At 40.9% G+C, this 21,924-nt stretch overlaps 1 protein-coding gene and 1 long non-coding RNA gene across 3 annotated transcripts in view; one reads left to right on the top strand and one right to left on the bottom strand.

Moving 5' to 3' along the window:
- Positions 1 to 234: 234 nt before the first annotated feature.
- Positions 235 to 21,924, top strand: part of LOC311624437 — a 152,572-nt gene continuing 130,882 nt past the window's right edge. The window contains exon 1 of the long non-coding RNA XR_014795321.1: positions 235 to 407. This is a non-coding gene — a long non-coding RNA (uncharacterized lncRNA). The remainder of the gene's footprint in view (positions 408 to 21,924) is intronic.
- The window catches only part of SEC23B (SEC23 homolog B, COPII coat complex component), a 49,090-nt gene continuing 33,645 nt past the window's right edge, over positions 6,480 to 21,924 (bottom strand). For both annotated transcript variants that reach the window (XM_084887631.1, XM_084887630.1), the window contains exons 15-20: positions 18,145 to 18,222; positions 15,184 to 15,345; positions 10,671 to 10,757; positions 8,412 to 8,567; positions 7,952 to 8,017; positions 6,480 to 7,057 (exon numbers count right to left, since the gene is read on the bottom strand). In XM_084887631.1, the coding sequence (XP_084743757.1) occupies positions 6,968 to 7,057; positions 7,952 to 8,017; positions 8,412 to 8,567; positions 10,671 to 10,757; positions 15,184 to 15,345; positions 18,145 to 18,222 (639 nt within the window). In that variant the 3' untranslated portion in view covers positions 6,480 to 6,967. The remainder of the gene's footprint in view (positions 7,058 to 7,951; positions 8,018 to 8,411; positions 8,568 to 10,670; positions 10,758 to 15,183; positions 15,346 to 18,144; positions 18,223 to 21,924) is intronic.

Genomic DNA, 21,924 nt, shown 5'->3' on the forward strand with positions numbered 1-21,924 from the left:
TTTTCAATTTATTCAATAAATAGTCTCATTTTCAGAACATAAACGTGAAAAAAGTTTTAAACTACTTTTTCAGCTTGAATTTACTCTCGAATATCCCTTTTTCCGTCTAGTGTATTTACATATATGCAAATTTACTGTGGATTTTACTTGTTTTTATATATATATATATATATATATATATATATATATATATATATATATATATATATATATATATATATTTTATCCCTTTGCACTCCGAACCATTCTGGACATTGGCTACCAGCTACTCGATGCTACTTTGCAGCGGAAACGTGCGTTGAAATAACTCAATTCCCCGTAATCACTAATAAACTGCAATGTCCCCTGAGAGGGGACATCCGAGTGATATGCTAGAATTCCGATGTCCCCTGAGAGGGGACAGCGGAGTGCAAAGCGATATATAGGTAAAAAAGTATATCTTGCCAAAACTGGTTTGGCTCAGTGGATAGAGCATCGGCCTGCGGGGTTAAGGGTCCCAGGTTCGATTCCAGTCAAGGGTATGAGGCGGCTGGTCGATGTTTGTCTCATCGACGTTTCTAGCTCTCTATCCCTCTCCCTTTTTTTCTGTGGAAAATCAATAAAATATATTTTAAAAAATAATAAAATAAAGCTGTGAAAATCAAATTTCTCAAGAATATATATAAAAAAAGAAAATCTCCTACACAAGATTTTATGAGCGCCAAAACCACTTGAAACCAGTTTAGCTCAGTGGATAGAGTGACAGCTTGCTTTGTAGACTGAAAGGTCCCAGGTTCAGTTCTGGTCAAGGGCTTGTACCTTGGTTGCGGGTACATCCCAGGCTGTGGGTATACAAGAGGCAGCTGATCAATAACTGATAACTCTCATTAATGTTTTTGACTCTTAAGTCTCTCTCTCTTCCTCTGTAAAAAGTTAATAAAACATACTTAAAAAACAACTGTCCAGGGAATTTATTCTTCCTTTTAACCATGATAATAAATGAGCCTTGCCGAAGCAAGGTCACCAAAAATTTTGGTTGCCTCCCAAAAAAATTGGGAAGAGAGAGAGATACCCAAATCGGGTGAGAGAGAGTTACCTAGCTACCTTATAGCACATTCCTCGGGTAACAGCAACTCCTATTTCACTAACGGTGACTAGTTGCAGTGCTTGAATAAAATTTTTGAATTTATTCAGTAAATAGTCTCATTTTCAGAACATAACCGTGGAAAAAATTTTAAACTACTTTTTCAGCTTGAATTTACTCTTGAATATCCCTTTTTTCCGTCTAGTGTATTTACATATATGCAAATTTACTGTGGATTTTACTTGTTCATATATATAAAGAATATCTCCTACACAAGATTTAATGAGCGATGAAACCGGTTTAGCTCAGTGGATAGAGCACCGGCCTGCGGACTGAAGGGTCCCAGGTTCGATTCTGGTCAAGGGCATGTAACTTGGTTGCGTGCACATCCCCAGTGGGAGGTGTGCAAGAGGCAGCTGATGGATGTTTCTCTCTCATTGATGTTTCTAACTCTCTATCCCTCTCCCTTCCTCTCTGTAAAACAATCAATAAAATATATATTTTAAAAAATTTTATGAGCAACTTGTTCTCACAAATACATACATATATGTATCTATGTGGCTGAGAGCCGGAACCACCTGTCCCCAAGGCTCCCAGCAATCCCACTCTGGCCCTCGCACTCCCTTCACTCACACACCCTCACTCCAGACCTGCGGGCCGTCATTCCTATAAATGGCCAACAAGCACAGGGACCTCCTAGTCACCACAGATATGTAAGTTAAAACCACAACTGGACATCATTGCACACCTATCAGAATCACTGAAAATTAGACTGAGAACTCCCAGAGTTGTAAGGATTTGGAGCAATCAGAGCTCTTAGTGGTGGGAACACAAAATGTCACAACCTCTTTGCAATACTGTCAGTTTTTCTCTTTTTATTCATCCTAGAGAAACATCAATGTGAGAGCGAAATATCCCGGTGCCCCGACGTGTGTGCCTGAACAAGAGCCCGTGCCCTTTCCGTGTAAGGGACACCGCTCTGGGCTTGCCTTTTTTTTTTTTTTTAATCTTTTATAATTTTGTTGTGGGTTTGTGATTTTGTTTGTTTTAGAATTTTAATGGACTTTTAGAGAGGGAGAGGAAGAAACACCTATTGGCTATCGAGTATACACCCTACACCCCCTACCCAGATCTGAGCCCACAACACAGGCTGTGCCCTGACCAGGAATCAAACCAGCAACCTTTTGGTGCACATGATTTTGCCCAACCACCCTTGCACAGGCCAGGATAATAATGGCCATTTCTTAAAAAGTTGAACTACACCTATCATGCACAACTCAGACATTCCATTTCTATTTACCCTCCCAGTGCCTGCCCCCCCCTCCCCCGTTCACACAGCACATGGACACAGAGCTTTAGTAATAAGAGACAAAAATGAGAACTCAACTGTCCATCAAATAGTGAATGGGTAAATGAAATGTAGTATACCACTCGCCAATGAAAAGGAACTACTGCCCTAGCCAGATGGCTCAGTGAATAGAGCACAGCCTGGGACTGAAGGGTCCGGGTTCCATGCCCAGGTCACCGGTTCATTCCCCAGTAGTGGGGAGGCAGCCAATCAGTGATTCTCTCATCATTGATGTTCTATCTCTCCCTCTCTCTTCCTCTCTGAAATCAGTGTTTATCTAAAAAAGGGAATTACTGCCGAAACTGGTTTGGCTCAGTGGTAGAGCGTCGATCTGCGGACTGAAAGGTCCCAGGTTCGATTCCGATTAAGAGCATGTACGTTGGTTGCGGGCACATCCCTGGTGGGGGGTGTGCAGGAGGCAGCTGGTCGATGTTTCTCTTTTATTGCTGTTTCTGGCTCTCTATCTCTCTCCCTTCCTCTCTGTAAAAAAATTAATAAAATATATTTAAAAAAAAAAAAAAGGGAATTACTGTTACATGAAAAATCTGGATGACTCTAAAATGGATTATGCCATGTGAAAGCCAAACCAGACATATAATTCTAGAAGCAAATTAATCTGTAGTGAGAGAAAGCTGACCAGTGGTTCCCTGTGGCTGAAGAAAGGACTAAAAATGGGGCCTGAGAAAACATGGAGACAATGGAAATGTTCCTTTAAGTTGGTGGTGGCGGTTTCATGAGTGTACACAGTATTGTCAAAACTTACCGAATTATACATTTTATTTATTTATTTATAATATATTATATTGATTACTGGGGATGTGCCCGCAACCAAGGTACCTGCCCTTGATCAGAATCAAACCCGGGACCCTTGAGTCCGCAGGCTGACACTCTATCCACTGAGCCAAACCGGTTTCGGCCGAATTATACATTTTATATGGGTGCAGTTTATTGCATGTAAATTATACCTCAATAAAGTTGTTAAAAACAAAACAGAAGAATCAATATTCTGTTCCAAGCTTCCTTTTCTTATCCGAGCAACTTTACCCCACCCAAGTTATTTACTTCATGTTAATGACCCTCAAAGCCACTTAGTCCTCCTACAAGCAAATCCATATTAATTACTGCCATCCTGCTGTGCACTTTCAGTTATAGCTCACAATGTCGAAGATTAAATGTATCAGTGCCACCCCCACCAGGAAAGACACCTTTCCTTCCTTTTCTGCAAATCAGAGAATGACCCAAGCCAGAAACCTGAACTCATCCTCTTGCCTAAACATCCCATCTGTAACCTGTCTAAACACATACATACCTCTCTTCAGACCACTCTGGATTCCAGACTCCTCCCATCTATCCTGTCACTTTTCCAGAGTTTTAAAAACTTATAACTGATCATTTCATACTCTAAGCCAGTGGTCGGCAAACTCATTAGTCAACAGAGCCAAATATCAACAGTACGATTGAAATTTCTTTTTTTTTTTTATGGAAGTTTTTTTTTTTTTTTTTTTTAGATATATTTTTATTGATTTTGTACAGAGAGGGAGAGAGATAGAGAGTTAGAAACATCGATGAGAGTCATCGATCAGCTGCCTCTTGCACACCCCCTACTGGGGATATGCCCGCAACCAAGGTACATGCCCTTGCCCGGAATTGAACCCTGGACCTTTCAGTCCCCAAGCTGACGCTCTATCCATTGAGCCAAACCGGTTTCGGCTGAAATTTCTCTTGAGAGCCAAATTTTTTAAATTTAAACTTCTCCTAACACCACTTCTTCAAAATCGACTGGCCCAGGCCGTGGTATTTTGTGGAAGAGTCACACTCAAGGGGCCAAAGAGCTACATGTGGCTCGCGAGCCGCAGTTTGCTGACCATGGCTCTAGGCTAAATCAGAGGCTTTCTTTGCCTTGAGATGGAGTTCAGAGTCCTTGTCCCCCTCTTGGGATGGTTGCTCTTCATAGAACACTAACCCCTAACCTCCACATTCCACCTGGAAACAGTCACATCTTCTACATTAGGTCACCCAGTAGCATCCCTTCTGCCCCAGCACTGCAACTCATTTCCACCTGGAGTGAGCTGTGTCTGTCACATTCTTCTGTTAATTCGAAACAGAAAGGCCCAAGGAGGAAGTTTCTTTTTTTAAAAAAAATGTATTTTTATTGACTTCAGAGAGGGAAAGGGAGAGAAACAGCGATGAAAGAGAACCATTAATTAGCTACCTCCTGCACGCCCCCCCACCCCCCACTGGGGACCAAGTCTGGAACCCAGGCATGTGTCCCTACGTGGAATCCAATCTGGGACCCTTCAGTCTGCAGGTTGGTGCTCTATCTACTGAGCCAAATCGGCTAGGGCCCAAGGAGGAAGTTTCAGCCTTCGTCTGTATACACAGTTTTATGTACTCTTTCAGATGATGTAACTCAATTAAAAATTATATCCAAAAAGTAAGAAAAGTATCCTACGGAAAAGTTACAGAAAATAAAAGCTCTTGGCATTTAAATGTAACTGTTTAACAACCGTAAGACGGGAAACCCAAGAATGCAGAGCAGAGGCAAAAAGACAGTATGTACCTACAAATTCAAAAGACAGAGCATCAGAATCCAATTGGTAATAATCCAATTAATATGAGTTCCCAGCTTTACTTTTCTACATAGCACTCATTCTAATATATTATGTAATATACTTCTAAAGTTTAATTGTTGGTCTTCCCTCACTAGAACATAAGCTCCATGAGGGCAGGAATTTTTTACTTATTTATTTTTTAATATATTTTATTGATTTTGTACAGAGAGGAAGGGAGAGAGATAGTTAGAAACATCGATGAGAGAGAGTCATCGATCAGCTGCCTCTTGCACACCCCCTACTGGGGATATGCCCGCAACCAAGTTACATGCCCTTGACCGGAATCGAACCCGGGACCCTTCAGTCTCCAAGCCGACGCTCTATCCATTGAGCCAAACTGGTTTCAGCGAAGGCAGGAATTTTTGTCTTATTGGCTACCTTCCCAGTGCCTGGAAGACTACTCCATACATAGCAAATACATAAGAATTACTTGTTGCATGAATTAGTCCAAAATTCTGAAAGATAAATTTATTTGGGGTTTAGAATTTTACAGTCAGCAAAGCTGTCAAATATGAAGACAGAATGATTCATTGAATTATCTTCCACCTACTTTTTTTAAGGAAAAATTATATTAGGTGGGAAAATGACTTAGGGAACAGAAGAAAAAGTAGAACCCAAGAGTCCAAACAAAAAGGAATTCCGGGATGACAGCTGTCATAGCAATTGGCCTATGTTTAAAGGGAACATCAATAACCTCTAATACTCCATTTAGTAGAATATGAAGCTGGAATTCCTCAACAGAGAACAAAATCTTCTTTCAAAGAACAAAAATTATAAAACCTAGGGAAAAGAATAGCAAATATAAGATGACATCCTTTATTCAACTTGAGTCAGGCGATTTTTTTATTTTATTTTTTTAAATATATTTTATTGAGTTTTTACAGAGAGGAAGAGAGAGGGATAGAAAGCTAGAAACATCGATGAGAGAGAAGCATCAATCATGCCCTTGACCAGAATTAAACCAGTTTTGGCGAGTCAGGTGATTTTTTAAAAATTAAATTAAAAATATCGTGGCATGTGGGGATGGCTTCTGTTTTGGATGTGTGGCAGGTAACTGGTTAAAAGCAGAACCTGTTCAAGTTATTTTACTTATGCCCAAGATAAAGTGTTGTCACTCTATTAGAGCCACTCCTCCTTATGTCTACCTAGGCTGGACGGTTTACATGGAATGTTGTGAGTTAGGCACAGTGCCACTCTAGACCAATCTACCTCAACAAAGTCTCCCTTATTTCAAACTTTTTCTTGGTCTGTTAACAGACAGTAAATGAGGATTAAGTATAGGAAACACCTTTTGGGCCTATCACTTAAAAAAACACACACACAGACATCAGGAAATCAAATTTGTATTAGCATTATTTTAGCCAGTGCTTTCTTCATTCAAATGTATTTCCCTTTCCGACCATTATGGTTTCCACCAAAACAGGTTGCCAAAATACATTACTTTTTTTTTTAAAAATTAAAAAAAATACATATATTTTTATTGATTTTTTACAGACAAGAAAGGAGAGGGATAGAGAGCTAGAAACGTCGATGAGAGAGAATCATCGACCAGCTGCCTCTTGCACACCCCCCACCGGGGATGCGCCCGCAACCAAGGTACATGCCCTTGATAGGAATCGAACCCAGGACCTTTCAGTCCACAGGTCGTCACTCTACCACTGAACCAAACCGGTTTCGGCTACTTTTGATTTTATATGGACTGTAAAGTTAGAATAGAAAAAGCATATAAACATTTATAAGTACCAAAACATGTATGAAGTTATAATTTTTTTAATGCAAGAGGCACAGATAAGAAATACAAATAAATTATATAAAGAGTTAGATACAACACTTCCTTTGATTATTTATTTAAATCCACAAGAAAAGGAATGCTATTAAGCTTTTATAAACAACAATGAACACAATTGACAGTGTTTTCTTTAATTTGCAGCTCATGTGCTCAGCTTAAGAGGCACTAGAGACAGCCAGTTTCTTCAAATGATCCATGAATACCTGCAAGCTAACGTCGTCGGTTAGGATGGGTGCTCCCGTTTCCTGAAATTTAATGATAAAGGTTAATTGATAGGTATCTTGAAAACTATTTAGAATTCATGAATTAAGGACTCAGAACGTTCACAAAAATTGTCCAACTCTGAACATTTATAAGTGCTGTCCCCTTTGCTATGTGAACTCCCGTCAAACCCCATCCTTTGCCTAATGCATTCAAATGAAGCATCGATTCCTCACAAAACCCTCCCCTGACCCACTAAGCTCATAAGAAGGCATAAATGGCTGGAATAATTAGATAAAGAAGGAACCAGAGGCTGAAAAGTAAAGAGGACAAAGAACAAACAGTGAGCATTTGTAGATGCTTTTGCCCTGCCCTATTAGAAAAGAGAAGGGGAGGAAGGGAGCCGGGAGAGGAGAGACTAAAAAAAATAAATAAATAAAATAAAAGGAAAAGAGAAAGGAAGAGAGGGAGGACTTGGGGCAACTAATGCTGCTGGTCTATGAGAGCCAAAATGGAGGCCACACTATGGTGTACTGTCCTCGGGCCTGAACCTTTCATATTATTTTTTTTTTCTTTTAAAAAATATTTTTATTGATTTCAGAGAGGAAGGAAGAGGAGAGATAGAAACATCAATGATGAGAACCACTGATCGGCTACCTCCTGCACACACCCCACTGGGGATCGATCCTGCAACCAGGCTGAACCTTTCATATTATGCTGTGTATTGCAGAAAGGGATCCACACTGGGTAGCCACCCCCAAACCCCAATCTATGTTCAAAGTTTCCCCCCCAACAAATTATCCAAGTTATTCTGTCTCTGTGTCAAAAAGAATCCAATTTGTAATTAGTTTTGTGTGTGTGTGTGTGTGTGTGTGTGTGTGTGTGTGTGTGTTTTTAAGTAGCCAGGCTACTTCCCCAAATACCTGACAATTTCTTACCTGTCCCCAAGCATATAGGTTATTGTGTGTCTGAGACGGGTTCACTTTGGACAAAAGGAAGCGAGCCTTTAAAAAAAAAAAAAAAAAGATTTAAAGATTAAAGTGGCATTAATATTAGTATACTAGGGGGGAAAAGTTTTACATTTCTTTTGTTACTGAACAGGAGTCCATTTCTTTAGCTTAAGGCCAGCTGCTGATTTATTAGGGTTCCAGAAACACAAAACGTATTTTATATTGGCGATCCTCTACTTTTACACTAACATATTCTGACCACTCCTTTAAAAAGAAGTCATTATTGGAAGTTTATCTGCATGTCAATTTATGTCACCACATAAAATATTAACCATCTACTATTTGGATTTGCCATAATAATATATCATAAAAACAAATAATTAACCATGCTATTTGAATTTATAGCCATAAAAATATATCATAAAATTAACTGAATACCAAAACCAACCTGACTGCCTCCATGCTCTGTGTTAATGTAACGTGGCATTGGGAAGCGTGCTTGCAGAATTTCTTGAGCGTCATCTACTGGTGCCTGCAGAAGGTGCTTGAAGTTTTCATATTCAGGCATGTCCTGGTACCCAGCTTTACGCCACTGGGCGATGGTCTACACCAAAACAAACAAACCAAAATTACTGAGGAAACACTAAACCAACAGTCTTCTTTGACACTTCTGACACTCTAATACCACCTCTCCACCCCCAAATTTGCTTCCAGTGAAGAAGCCTTACATCAAGAATGACAAGTTTAGCCCAGCAGCAAAGCTCAGTGGTTAAGTGTTGACCTGTGAACCAGGAGGTCATGGTTTGATCCCCGGTCAAGGCACATGCCCAGGTTGCAGTCTTGATCCCCAGTATGGGGTGTTCAGGAGGCAGCCAATCAATGATTCTCTCATCAATGATGCTCTATTTCTCTCTCCCTCTCTGAAATCATTAAAATATATTTTTTTGGTGGGAGAAAGGAATAATAAATTTTTGCCCAGCCAATGTGTAGCTCAATGGTTAAGCACTGACCTAAGCCAGCAGGTGAACATCCCCCAAAGGGTCCTGGATGCGAGAAGGCGCAGGCTGGGCTGAGGGACACCACCTGATGCTCCCAGTGCACGAATGTTGCTCCTGATGCTCCCAGTGCACGAATGTTGTGCACCAGGCATCTAGTATCTATAAATAAGCTGAAGTGCTTTCACGTGTGAACTGTTAAACTGTTAATCTAATATCAGAAAGAGGATTCTCTTTAGATGCTTCCTTCTGCAGCCTCTTTTCCCTTCTGTGAGATTTCAATACTATTTTCTAGGTCTTAATTTTTTGACTGACTGGTGGCATGAAGGAAATTACCATAAGCTAACTTGGGCCATAAGAACACCACCTACCAGCAGACTCAGAGCTTACAGAAGGTGCGCAATAAATGTGTGAACTTTTTGTTTTTAAAGGAACCAGTGGGAAAGGCAGCTGGTCACAAACAGTCTTTGGTCTAGTCCTGTAGTTGGCAAACCGAGGCTCATGAGCCACATGCGGTTCTTTGAACCCTTGAGTGTGGCTCTTCCACAAAATACCACGGCCTGGGGGAATCTATTTTGAAGAAGTGGTGTTAGAAGAAGTTTAAGTTTAAAAATTTGGCTCTCAAAAGAAATTTCCATCGTTGTACTGTTGACATTTGGCTCTGTTGACTAATGAGTTTGCCGACCACTGGTCTAGGACCATTACTGATGGCTTACCACCTGTGAGTAAGTGGCTGGCAAATTGGGGGTTAATATGCTGAAAAAGTTTAAAGTTATAAAATGCTCATTAGTATTAGAAAATAAATTCTAAGTTATAAACAGAATTCTGAAACACAATTTGTATCTTTTCAGGATATCTGAAATCACTTCTAAAGTATAGATACTAGAAAGTCAAGTCAACCACCAAGGCAACTAACTATAGGTAAAGAATGCACAATAGAAGAAAAAGAATATCTCCCTGGCCGAAACTGGTTTGGCTCAGTGGATAGAGCATCGGCCTGCAGACTGAAAGGTCCCAGGTTCAATTCCGGTCAAGGGCATGTACATTGGTTGCGGGCACATCCCCGGTAGGGGGTGTGCAAGAGGCATCTGGTCGATGTTTCTCTCTCATCGACGTTTCTAACTCTCTATCCCTCTCAATTCCTCTCTGTGTAAAATCAATAAAAATATATATTAAAAAAAAAAAAAAAAAAAAAGAATATCTCCCTGAATATAATGCTTAGTTAAAGAATTTTCGTTAGAGGAACCATTCCCTTTCTTAGGGAATGAGCCACTTTTAGAAAGAAATGGACTGCCCTAAAAGCCTTCCATAGTCCTCCTAGAGGTCCACAGGCCCAGCCTAAGGTTCACTGAGTCACATTATCTCAAATAAAATCTTTAGTCCCAAACACGTGTTTACTACTAACTCTGACATAACTCTGAAAGGGTAATAGTGCATATAAGTTTAATGAGGAAAAGAACTGATCTTGCCTGACAACTCAGAAAGTAATAACTTATGGTGATTTGAAAGGATCACTTACAGCAAATGTTATTGAAATTACTAATATACAAATACCCTAAGGACCTGAAAAGAGATTTTATTCACTAGAATAAAAGCCACTGTACTCATTATAATAAACTGTGGGTTTCTTAAGTCCAGATTCTTGTTGCAAATGCATAAAAACCTATATTAATAAGTAAAAACAATAGTAAGAAATTAGAATATCATCTTACCTCACCAAGATAAATGACAATTTGGAAGAAAGTATCCATCAGCAAAATTCTGTCAGCTAGAATGCTGCTGCTGTCCAACAGTACTGGCTTAAAGAAAAAGGGGAGAGATGACATGGTCTTCCCTGTTCCCCACATGGCCAAAGCAGCAACCCCGAGCAGCAGGTGCGGTGCCTCGCCCCTTCTTGTCATCCCCACTTTCTGCTCCCTGACTTAGCAGTTCTCAGTTTCAACTCCGTGAAGGAAAGAAGCTCCAAACAACCTCTCATCAGTTAGGAAGGGAGATTAATGACATCTTTTGCTCTAGGAACCAAAAGTTATTCCAAACATTCTGTTCCATGCTGAAAAAGGATTTTATCTATCAGAGACACATTCTATCAAACCCAGTACAACTGCAGATGACACATAGGGATGGCTTTATGAAAAAGTACAGCTTTTAATACAAGTTTGAAAAGTTTACTGCAAAATGTATTTTTTTATGATTTTCATTTCAGTAATAAAAGTAGCTTATACTTATTAAAGAAAATTTGAACCCAGTGACAATAAATATTGATAGTTTGGTTTATTTCCATATAGTTTTTAAATCTTGCAGAATTTTTAGAAAGCATAATTTAGAAAATTTCCTATCTTAATTTTTTTCATGTATCGTTTTTAACATAAGGATTATCTATTGTATTATGTTACATAACCTGTGAATATTTCTTATTTTTTTCCTACTATTGAGCATTTGGATTGTTTTTAAATTTTCTATTCTAATAGTTCATTTACTATTTCTTTGAACAAAACATTTTCTATATATATAGGAATATATTCTTCAGACAGAATACAAGACATGGAATTACTGGGTTAAAGTATCTGAACACAATGAAAAAAGTACCTAACCATTTTTTAAGTTTTTCACTTGTAATCCTGCCTTCCACAAATAGCTTTACACGCCTATGACTTTTTCATATATATATATATATATATATATATATATATATATATATATATGACTTGGAAATAGCCGAAACCGGTTTGGCTCAGTGGTAGAGCGTCGGCTTGGGGACTGAAGGGTCCCGGGTTCGATTCCGGTCAAGGGCATGTACCTTGGTTGCGGGCACATCCCCGGTGGGGGTTGTGCAAGAGGCAGCTGGTCGATGTTTCTCTCTCATCGACGTTTCTAGCTCTCTATCTCTCTCCCTTCCTTTCTGTAAAAAAATCAATAAAATATATTAAAAAAAAAAAAGACTCGGAAATAATGTTTAACTACTATAAAGACTCAAAAGTTTTCTTTCTTTAGTTTTGCTCTATGAATAAATTTGCTAGAAAAAAAAATACAGTAAAACCACAATACAATAGATTAATTCAGGCAAGGGGGTGTCCGCCCGACGTGGCTCACAGGTTGAACGTTGACCCAGGAACCAAGAGGCTGCTGGTTTGATCCCAGTCAGGGCACAAGCCCCGTTTCAGGCTCAATCCCTAGTGGGGGGCATGCAGGAAGCAGCTGATTGATGATGTTCCTTTCTCGTTGATCTTCCTATCTCTCTATCACTCTCCCTTCCTTTCTAAAAATCAGTATTTTTTAAAAAAGCCAAAAGCCCATTATATAATAAAGTGGGTTTTCCAAATGTGTATGTTTAAAAATGGACAAATTAATTCGTGTATCTGTTTTTACTTATGTAGACATATTTGTGGGGTTAAAACTAATTATGTATGCCGGGACCAGTTTGGCTCAATGGATAGAGCGTCGGCTTGGGGACTGAAGGGTCCCGGGTTCGATTCCGGTCGGGGGCATGTATCTTGGTTGCGGGTATATCCCCAGTAGGGGGTGTGCAAGAGGCAGCTGATTGATGACTCTCTCTCATCGATGTTTCTAACTCTCTATCTCTCTCCCTTCCTCTCTGTACAAAATCAATAAAATATATTTTTTTAAAAACCAAAAAACTAATTATGTATGAAAAATTTAATTTCACAGAAAAGTTTTCTATATATTACAGTAATTTTAAATTTATACTGAATAAGTCTAGTAGGTGCGTGCATTCACCAGTTACCAAGAGTAAGCAAAAGCACACGGCTGGGGCATTACTTAGTTCAAGTACATCACTAGCACTGTAGATGGAAAAAATGCTGTAGATGGAAAAAAAGTGCTGTAGATGGAAAAAAAAAATCCAAGAGAAACCAAGATGGCGGCATAGGTAACCGCCTAACTGCAGCTTCACACAATAATTTCAAAAAATACAACTAAAATATAAAGTGGACATTATCCAGAACAAAGTTGACTGATGAAATTCTACAACAAGAAGGAAAGAGAAAACTAGAGGAAAATCAGAGGAGCTGTAAAAGCCTAAGGTACGGAGACACGTTGCATGTGTGGAGAGGACGGAGCCAGAGAGGAGGGGCAGCTGAGTGCCTGGCTGGTGTTCCCTAGTAGGAAGGAGATCAAAGCTCCGGACTGTGCCAAACCCCAGTTCTGACAGCACTGAACCCCAGTTCTGAGCAAGACCCTGGGGACCCAGACACATACAGAGGGAATCTGGGCTGTAAGGCGGAAGCTCAGGGAAGCGGCGAAAGGCAGAGTCACGCATATTTCGCGCAGAGAACAGACTGTTGATTGAGCCGCAGATTGCCCTAGCGGGAAGGAGACATAAGCTCCAGACTGCTCTTAACCTCACTTCCAACTGCATAGAAACCCAGCTGCGTGCTCATTGGAGGAGAGACTAGACTGTCTGGTAGCGGGCGAAACTCTAGGGCACCTTTCTCTCAGAGGTGCTTGCAGCAAGTACCAAAGGACACTGAGACTCAGGAACCTCATAGGGCAAGGCTAACTGGAAGCCAAGGCTGTAGGCTCCACCCTGAAACTCTGCCCCATCCAAGCTGAGCACAGAGGTTCTTGCAGTTTTCCAAGACTAGTCGAATAAGGCTGTCTCCTGGCATAGATACAGCTGATCCTCCCACCCTACCAACTCAGGAAAGCAGCAAAAATGCCAAGACAAGGAAACAGATCACAAACGAAAGAAATGGAGGACAAAAAGCGACTGGATATAGAGTTCAAAACCACGCTTATAAGGTTTTTTAAGAATCTCCTAGAAAAGGCTGATAAAATAAAGAAGACCTATGAAGATATGAAAAGGGATCAACTAGAAATAATAAAGGATCAACTAGAAATAATAAGGAATCAACAAGAAATAAAGAATACATTCTCTGAAATAAAAAATATTATACAGAGTTCTAAAAACAGAATGGAAGATTACAAGAATCAAGTCAAAGACTTGGAACACAAAGAGCCAGAGGACACTCTTCCACAGAAGCAAGAAGACAAGAGAATCGAGAAAGTTGAAGATAGTCTAAGAAACCTCTGGGACAACTTCAAGCAAACCAACATCAGAATTATGGGTGTCCCAGAAGATGACAGAGAGCAAGATACCGAAAACATATTGAAAGAAATAGTGACAGAAAACTTCCCCCACCTGGTGAAAGAAATAGACTTACAAGTCCAGGAAGCGCACAGAACTCCAAACAAAAGGAATCCAAAGAGGACCACACCAAGACACATCATAATTAAAATTCCAAGAGCAAAAGACAAAGAGAGAATATTAAAAGCAGCAAGAGCAAAGCAGGTAGTTACCTATAAAGGAGCACCCATACGACTGTCAGCTGATTTCTCAACAGAAACCATGCAGGCCAGACGGGAATGGCAAGAAATATCCAAGGTAATGAATAGCAGGAACCTACAGCCAAAAATACTCTACCCAGCAAAGCTATCACTGAGAATCGAAGGCCAGATAAAGAACTTCACAAATTAAAAAAAGCTAAAGGAGTTCATCACCGCCAAGCCAGAATTATATAAATTGCTAAAGGGGGTTCTTTAGGAAGAGGAGGAAAATAAAGATAAAAAGTATGAATAACAAATATGTAACTATCAACAAGTGAATCTAAAAACCAAGGGAATTAAAAAACCTGATGAACAATATTAACTGTTGAATATAATAGAATCAGAGGTATGGAAAGGGAGTGGACTGACAATTCTTGGGGAAAAGAGGAGAGGGGGGTGCGGGAAGAGACTGAACAAAAACTGTGCACCTAAGGATGAGGACAATGGGGGGTGGGGAAAGGGCAGAGGGTGGGGTGGGAACCTGGTGGAGGGGAAAAAAAAATGAGGAACTTTTGCAATAATATGAACAATAAAGATTTATTAAAAAAAAAAAAAAGTGCTGTAGAAAGTCATACCATGTGACAAAAGAACCAATTACCATAAACAGTGTACTGTGATCACATGCTAATCATTCCCTGAAAGCTGTTTATGAGCTGTCATACCTGAATTTAAATATGTACGCTATAGCTCTAGATATATAATATTTATTTATGTCAGTGAAATTACTAGTGTTTATTCCAACATAGGACCTATTGCTAAAATTTGTTAAAAATAACAGTGAATTAATAACCAAAAAATAACCTGGTAATATAATTATAAGCAAATCTTAGTTAAAAGCATTTTAAAATGAACTGGGAGAAAGGCATTCACATAAAGCCTTACCTCTGGTGGTCCATGGAATGAATAGGAGTAGAGAATGGGCTGGATCATGATGAGGGACTGGGTCAGATCTTGTCTGGCAAAATGGTGTCTGTAGTATGACGACTCATCAGGACTGTTGTTAAACACTTGAAGAAATGGAGATCTTCTAAGATGGAACATGAACTGCATTCACAAAGAAAAAGACAAACCATAGAGCTGTAACCTTAGATACCCAAAAGAGTAGACTTGCTTTAGCTCCCTAAAGCAGAAGAACCCAGACTTTAATGCTGGTTCCAGGGGCTGCGGGAAGAAGGAAATAGAAAGTTGTTGAATGGATACAGCATTTTAGTTTTGCAAGATGATAAGTCTATAGATTTGTTGCACAGCAATATGAATATGCCTAAAACTGAACAGTACATTTAAAATTGGTTAAGATGGTAAATTTTATGTGTTTTTTACAATTAGAAAATTTTTAAAAAGTATTTTTAAAGAGTGGGGGAAGCCTCTGGGTGTGTCAAAGGTTCCACATGAAATGGGCAAGATAAAGCATTTATTTCTGGAGTCACTGGGTTGGGTTGCAGAGGCAGAATGTTTGCTGTCAAAGGGCTCACAGCCCAGTGGGGAAAAGGCACATTTGGGGCGGCATGTTTTGAGCCCCTGTACAGGCAAGTACTGCTACAGTGGGATGGGGCTGGAGGGTCAGCAGATTTCCCACAGCCACTGGGTCTAAAAGAGGTTCCTGAGGGGGCCAGAGAGTTTGGGGAGAGGGGACTCCAGGCACAGTAACAGCAGATGAGCGGTTAGAACTCAGACCCAGGCTAGTATGTACAGTGAGGTATGTAAAGGAGAGAGGGACAAAATGATGATGCTCGAGAGGTATGTGCTTTAGCCTGAGAATTAGAAAGTGGAGGGCAGACTTTTAACTCATTCTGAAGAGTTACCAGAATATGAAAATCAGTTGCCTTGAGAAGTATAAAGCTTCCTGAGACTCCATATAGTGAAGCATTGTTCCTAAATGATTATCACAGCTGACATTCCATGCGTCCTATGTGCAAGGCATAAAGCACTTGACAAGAATTATCCAATTCTTCCAATAAGCCCAGGAGGTAGGTTCTCTTACCATCCCTAGTTTACACATCAGGAAACCAAGGGGCAGGTAGGCAACTTGCCCAAGGCCACCACTACTAAGTGGCAGAACCAGACTCTAATTCAGACTGTTGGCTTCACTGGCTGGGCTCTTGATCTCTATCTTAGATGCCCCAACAGAGGGGATCTTAAAACCAACTTATTCAGTGGTTTCCATACCATGCTCCTAAGTTTTAACAAAATCACAAGGCCCTGGGAGTGAGGTGGTGGAGTACTGTGGTGGGACCCAGTGGGTGGGGTGGTGCCGGGCAAAACTAGAGCAGCACCCAAGTCTGTCTGCTTATGTACTGGCTTTTAAGAGAGTCCTCTGGAAGCAAGGGTTCCACAGCTGTACAAAAACTCCAGACCAACTCCTTCCCTTCAACACGTTAAGTGCCCTGTCAGTCACCGGTGATTGACACTGTACTTTCTGTCCAGAAGACAAAACAGGACGGGCACTTAACGTGCTAAAGAGGAAACCAGCATTCACAGGGGTCCGGGACCTCATCCAGGATCAGCAGCAGCAGAGCCAGTGCTGGAACTTGGCCCTGATTCTGGCTCTTTCTACAACACTACTCAGCCTCAACCGCTCGGGCACAGGCCGGAGAAGAGGCACACATCAGGTACCACACAGCCCTACCCTGGGCCAGGGGTCCAGTGGGGTGACCTCTGAGCTCCCTTTTAACCCTAAGAGTCAAAACTATACAAGTTCAAGAATGAAACCTGTGTCCACTTCCCAAAGCAAAAAGTATTTGAAAGGATAATGCAAATTTGCATATATAGGTCTGTTTTTTTTCAAATTTATTTCTCATTAAGGTGTCTCTGAGGGAAGATGAAATAAAGTTGAGTTTCCTTCCAGTGCTAGAAAAGGTGCACCAGCAAGGAGCCCATCCTGAAAGGCACAGGCCCCAGCTGTGAAGACACAGGTTCACGTTTACAAAGCATTAAACATTAGGCTGGCCTCAGCTCATGTAATCCTCAGAGCCATCCACTGAACTAAGCTCTACTTTCTTCATTTAAACATGAGGGTGAAGCCGAGACCGGTTTGGCTCAATGGATAGAGCGTCGGCTTGGGGACTGAAGGGTCCCGGGTTCGATTCCGGTCAAGGGCATGTACCTTGGTTGCGGGCATATCCCCAGTAAGGGGTGTGCAAGAGGCAGCTGATCGATGACTCTCTCTCATCGATGTTTCTAACTCTCTCTCTCTCTCTCCCTTCCTCTCTGGACAAAATCAATAAAATATATTTAAAAAAAATAAAATAAAATAAAATAAACATGAGGGTGAAGGTTCAGAAAAGGTAAATGTCCAGATCTCTGACAACTTCAGGTTTCCCCCCAATACCCTTCCTTTCTCTTGTCCAATGACTCCCAAATGCTTAGTTTCTGCAAAAAGCAGTTATTTACAGAAGCTGCTTATTACTGTTTTCCCTAGTCACGATGCAGCCTAATAACCATGAACTTATCATTAAACATCTGTCATATTAACATGGTCTCCTTTATTATATTCATCTTCCTATGTGCTTCATTTTTTTGTCTGTCTGCTGCTGAAGTAGATGACTGTCCAGCCAGAACTTCTACAAATTAGAGATATTTGTTGGGGCCTTAAAGAACGACCTTGTTTTGCCTTTCCATGAAAGTTTATACAGTTCTTTTCTCTGTGTGTCATCTCTGTCTTCTGTTGGGCTCAGGAATTGCCTCTCACAGAGACATAGTATTTGTCTTGAAGTGAATAACCTTCATGTCCTGTAGCTTGAGTCGCAAAACATGCCAAGTCTTCACTTTGCCCTGAGAATAGCCAGTTTTATTTCTATCACAATGTATTCTTCTATTGTTGTTTTAGAAATGTATATTTCTTACCTGAGGATACAGAGAGAAGGAATCTGATAACCGAAAAGAAGTGGGATCTTCCTTGTTATACTGTCCAAACTTCTGACACTGTTGAGAGAAAACAACAAAAATCAGGAGGAAAACCCTAAGTTAGTGTCACCTGGAAAAATCCTTGGAGTACGAGAACTACATTTCAATTTCAACTCTGCCACTGACTGACTGTGAGTCCCAGACCAACACTTCTCAGTCACAGATAGGCAGACATATTCCCTCCAAGGTTATTAAAATGCAAATTCTAGTTTGGCAGATTGGGGAGGGACTAGGGATCTTACATTCTAAACACCACTCTGACTATTGAGGGGCTAGATAAGTTCTCGGGCACTTCTTCCATTAAAAACAAACAAGCAGCCAAAACTGGTTTGGCTCAGTGGTAGAGCATCGGTCTGTGGACTGAAAGGTTCCAGGTTCAATTCCGGTCAAGGGCATGCACCTGGGTTGCGGGCACATCCCCAGTCGGGGGTGTGCAAGAGCAGCTGGTCAATGTTTCTCTCTCATCGACGTTTCTAGCTCTCTCTCTCTCCCTTCCTCTCTGTAAAAAATCAATACAATATATTTAAAAAAACCCAAAAAACAAAAACAACAAACAAGCAAGCCCTGGCCAGTTTAGCTCAGTGGCTATATCATTGGCTTTTGACTGAAGGGTCCCCGGGTTCAATTCCTCCATGAGCACATTCCTGGGTTTCGAGCTTCATCCCCAGTAGGGGGTGTGCAGGAGGCAGCCGATCAATGATTCTCTCTCATCATTAATGTTTCCCTCTCTCCCTCTCTGAAATCAATAAGAAAATATATTAAAAAACGAAAAGAGCCAAAACCGGTTTGGCTCAAGTGGATAGAGCGTCAGCCTGTGGACTGAAAGGTCCCGGATTCGATTCCGGTCAAGGGCATGTACAAATTAGAGATATTTGTTGGGGCCTTATAGAACGATCTTGTTTTGCCTTTCCATGAAAGTTTATACAGTTCTTTTCTCTGCGTGTCATCTCTATCTTCATGTACCTCGGTTGCGGGCACATCCCCAGTGGGAGGTGTGCAGGAGGCAGCTGGTAGATGTTTCTCTCTCATCGACATTTCTAACTCTATCCCTCTCAATTCCTCTCTGTGTAAAATCAATAAAATATATTTTTAAAAAAAGAAAAAGAAAAAAAAAGAAACATCGATGAGAGAAACATCAATCAGCCGCCAACTGCACAGTCCCTACTGGGGATGTGCCTGCCACCAATGTACATGCCTTGACCGGAATTGAACCTGGGACCCTTAAGTCTGTGGCCAATGCTTTATCCACTGAGCCAAATCTGTTAGGATTCAATTCTTTCTTTAGAATTAATTCTGATTCCAAACCTCCTCCCACTTTACTTGTACTGCTGCCATCCTAGTCTGACCTTCCTTGAGCCTGCAAACCCCTACATCAGTCTCCTTAATAGTGTAGTCTTTTCTCTTTCCAAATTTACCTCGAATGGAACTGGTAAATGTAAATACAAGAATCATGCTGTTATCACACTCCTGCTTGGGAACCACACCGAAGTTCCCTCTCTCTCTAATGTTAAGGCAATGACAACTTAAAATGGAAGACATTTCCTAATTACACTGCACTTTCACTGCCTCCTTCCCCACTGCACGATCTGGCCTCTGTGACAGCCCTTTTGCCAAAGTCCCCAGCATAAGCTGAAGTGCACAGCCACCTCCCACAGGCTTGGGCCCCCCACTTGGCAAGCCTTGCCTAGTTCTCTCCTACTACCCTACTTTTTAAAAGAATTGATTCATGCCCTAAACAATTTGGCTCAGTGGACAGAGCGTTGGTCTGTAGACTAAAGGATCCTTGGTTCAAATCCAGTCAAGGCCATGTATCTTGATTGTGGGCATATCCCCAGTAGGAGGTGTGCAGGAGGCAGCTGATCTGTTTCTCCCTCATCGATGTTTTTGACTCTCTATCTCTCTCCCTTCCTCTCTGTAAAAAAAAAAAATCAATAAAATATATTTAAAAAAATAAAAGACTTGATTCATGGTTCACTTTCTACATAAAACCAACCACTTGCTCAATTTAAAAAAAATATATATATTTTATTGATTTTGTATAGAGAGGAAGGGAGAGAGATAGAGAGCTAGAAACATCGATGAGAGAGAGTCATCGATCAGCTGCCTCTTGCACACCCCCCACTGGAATATGCCAGCAACCAAGTACATGCCCCTGACCGGAATCGAACCCGGGACCCTTCAGTTCCCAAGCTCCATCCATTGAGCCAAACCGGTTTTGGCTCAATTTTCAAATTGTGTTTGAAATGTTGATATTCCCTGAAGGAAAAAAATGGTTCCACTAAACAGCAAGGGCAAACACAGAGCTAAACAAAGTTAAATATGTTTCTCTACTGGGCTTTCAGTGCCTCTGATCATAAATACCTGTCGTGAATTTCCAAGACAGTAAAATCATGAGGTATGACAGTTATTGATTTTTTTCTTCATGGCTACAAACTCACCCTTTCTGCCTGGGCTCTTTTAAAATGCTTCCTCTGCTAGTGGCACAATGCTGAGCTTTGTCAGTAGAGGATGCTGGAGGCAAGGGTTTGCTTCTGGGTTCCAGTGTGTCAAACCCAGCAGCAGCCTTATGGCTTCCCCTGGGCCCAGCTCCTGGAGCACATGGTACCCCACAGCTTTTCCTCAGCACATCAAAGTGCGGATTTTCATCTAATTCTAGAGGGTGAATTTCATGGCACAACACCATGGTAACTACTCTGCCGTTAGGACTCAGTGAACCATGGCCATGTCCCACCTAGGTCTAGACAAGCCCAGGGGGAGGAAAGACTCTTCCTTGGGTGACCTACCTCAGCCTAGAAGCAGTGGCAGTGCCTTTTACCTGCTATTCCTATATTATTTGCATTCTCTTTACATCTTACTACACAGCTCTCATTATTCCAATTCCAAGGTAGTAATTCTTGATATAACCTTTCCCTGTTGAAATTACTGTGTGGTTTTACTCTTCTGATTCGGTCCAGATTGACACATTAGACATCTCCCAACATTCACTGGGCCATCGACCACTATTTGAAAAATAAAAAATAAAAAAAATATCCAAGATCTGGATTGAAAATACAGAACACAACATTCACAGTGACTCATCTAAATCAACTCTCAAACACACAGCTTTGCATCATTCTCTAAATGTCCTGTGCGTGTTGTTTCTTCCCAAATGTAATGTAAGCCCTTGAGGAAAATGCCTATTTAATACTTAACACTCTCAGAATGTTCAGTGTTTGGTATTTATCAGGTAAGCAACTGATAAATTCTTGTTGACCTTGTTTTCTCAAAAGTAGAGCAGAGCCCTGAGTGGTGTGGCTCAGCAGCTAGAGGACTGGAGGATTGAGGGTTCAATGCCCAGTCCCGGTTGGGGTGTGTGAGGGAAGCAACCAATCAATGAGTCTCTCTCACATTAATGTTTCTCCCTCTTTCTCTCTCCAGCCTTCCTGCCTCCCTTCCATTTTTTCTTAAACTCAATGGAAAAAATATCCTCTGATGAGGGTGAACAAAAAACAAAAAAGAGAGCAGAGGAAAAAAAAATTTTTAAAAAAATATATTTTATTGATTTTTTACAGAGAGGAAGGGAGAGAGATAGAGAGCCAGAAACGTCGATGAGAGAGAAACATCGATCAGCCGCCTCCTGCACACCCCCTACCGGGGATATGCCCGCAACCAATGTACATCCCCTTGACTGGAATCGAACCTGAGACCTTTCAGTCCACAGACCGAAGCTCTACCACTGAG

Source organism: Pipistrellus hanaki (genome assembly GCF_964339955.1).
Source record: "Pipistrellus hanaki genome assembly, chromosome: 6".
NCBI lineage: Eukaryota > Metazoa > Chordata > Mammalia > Chiroptera > Vespertilionidae > Pipistrellus > Pipistrellus hanaki.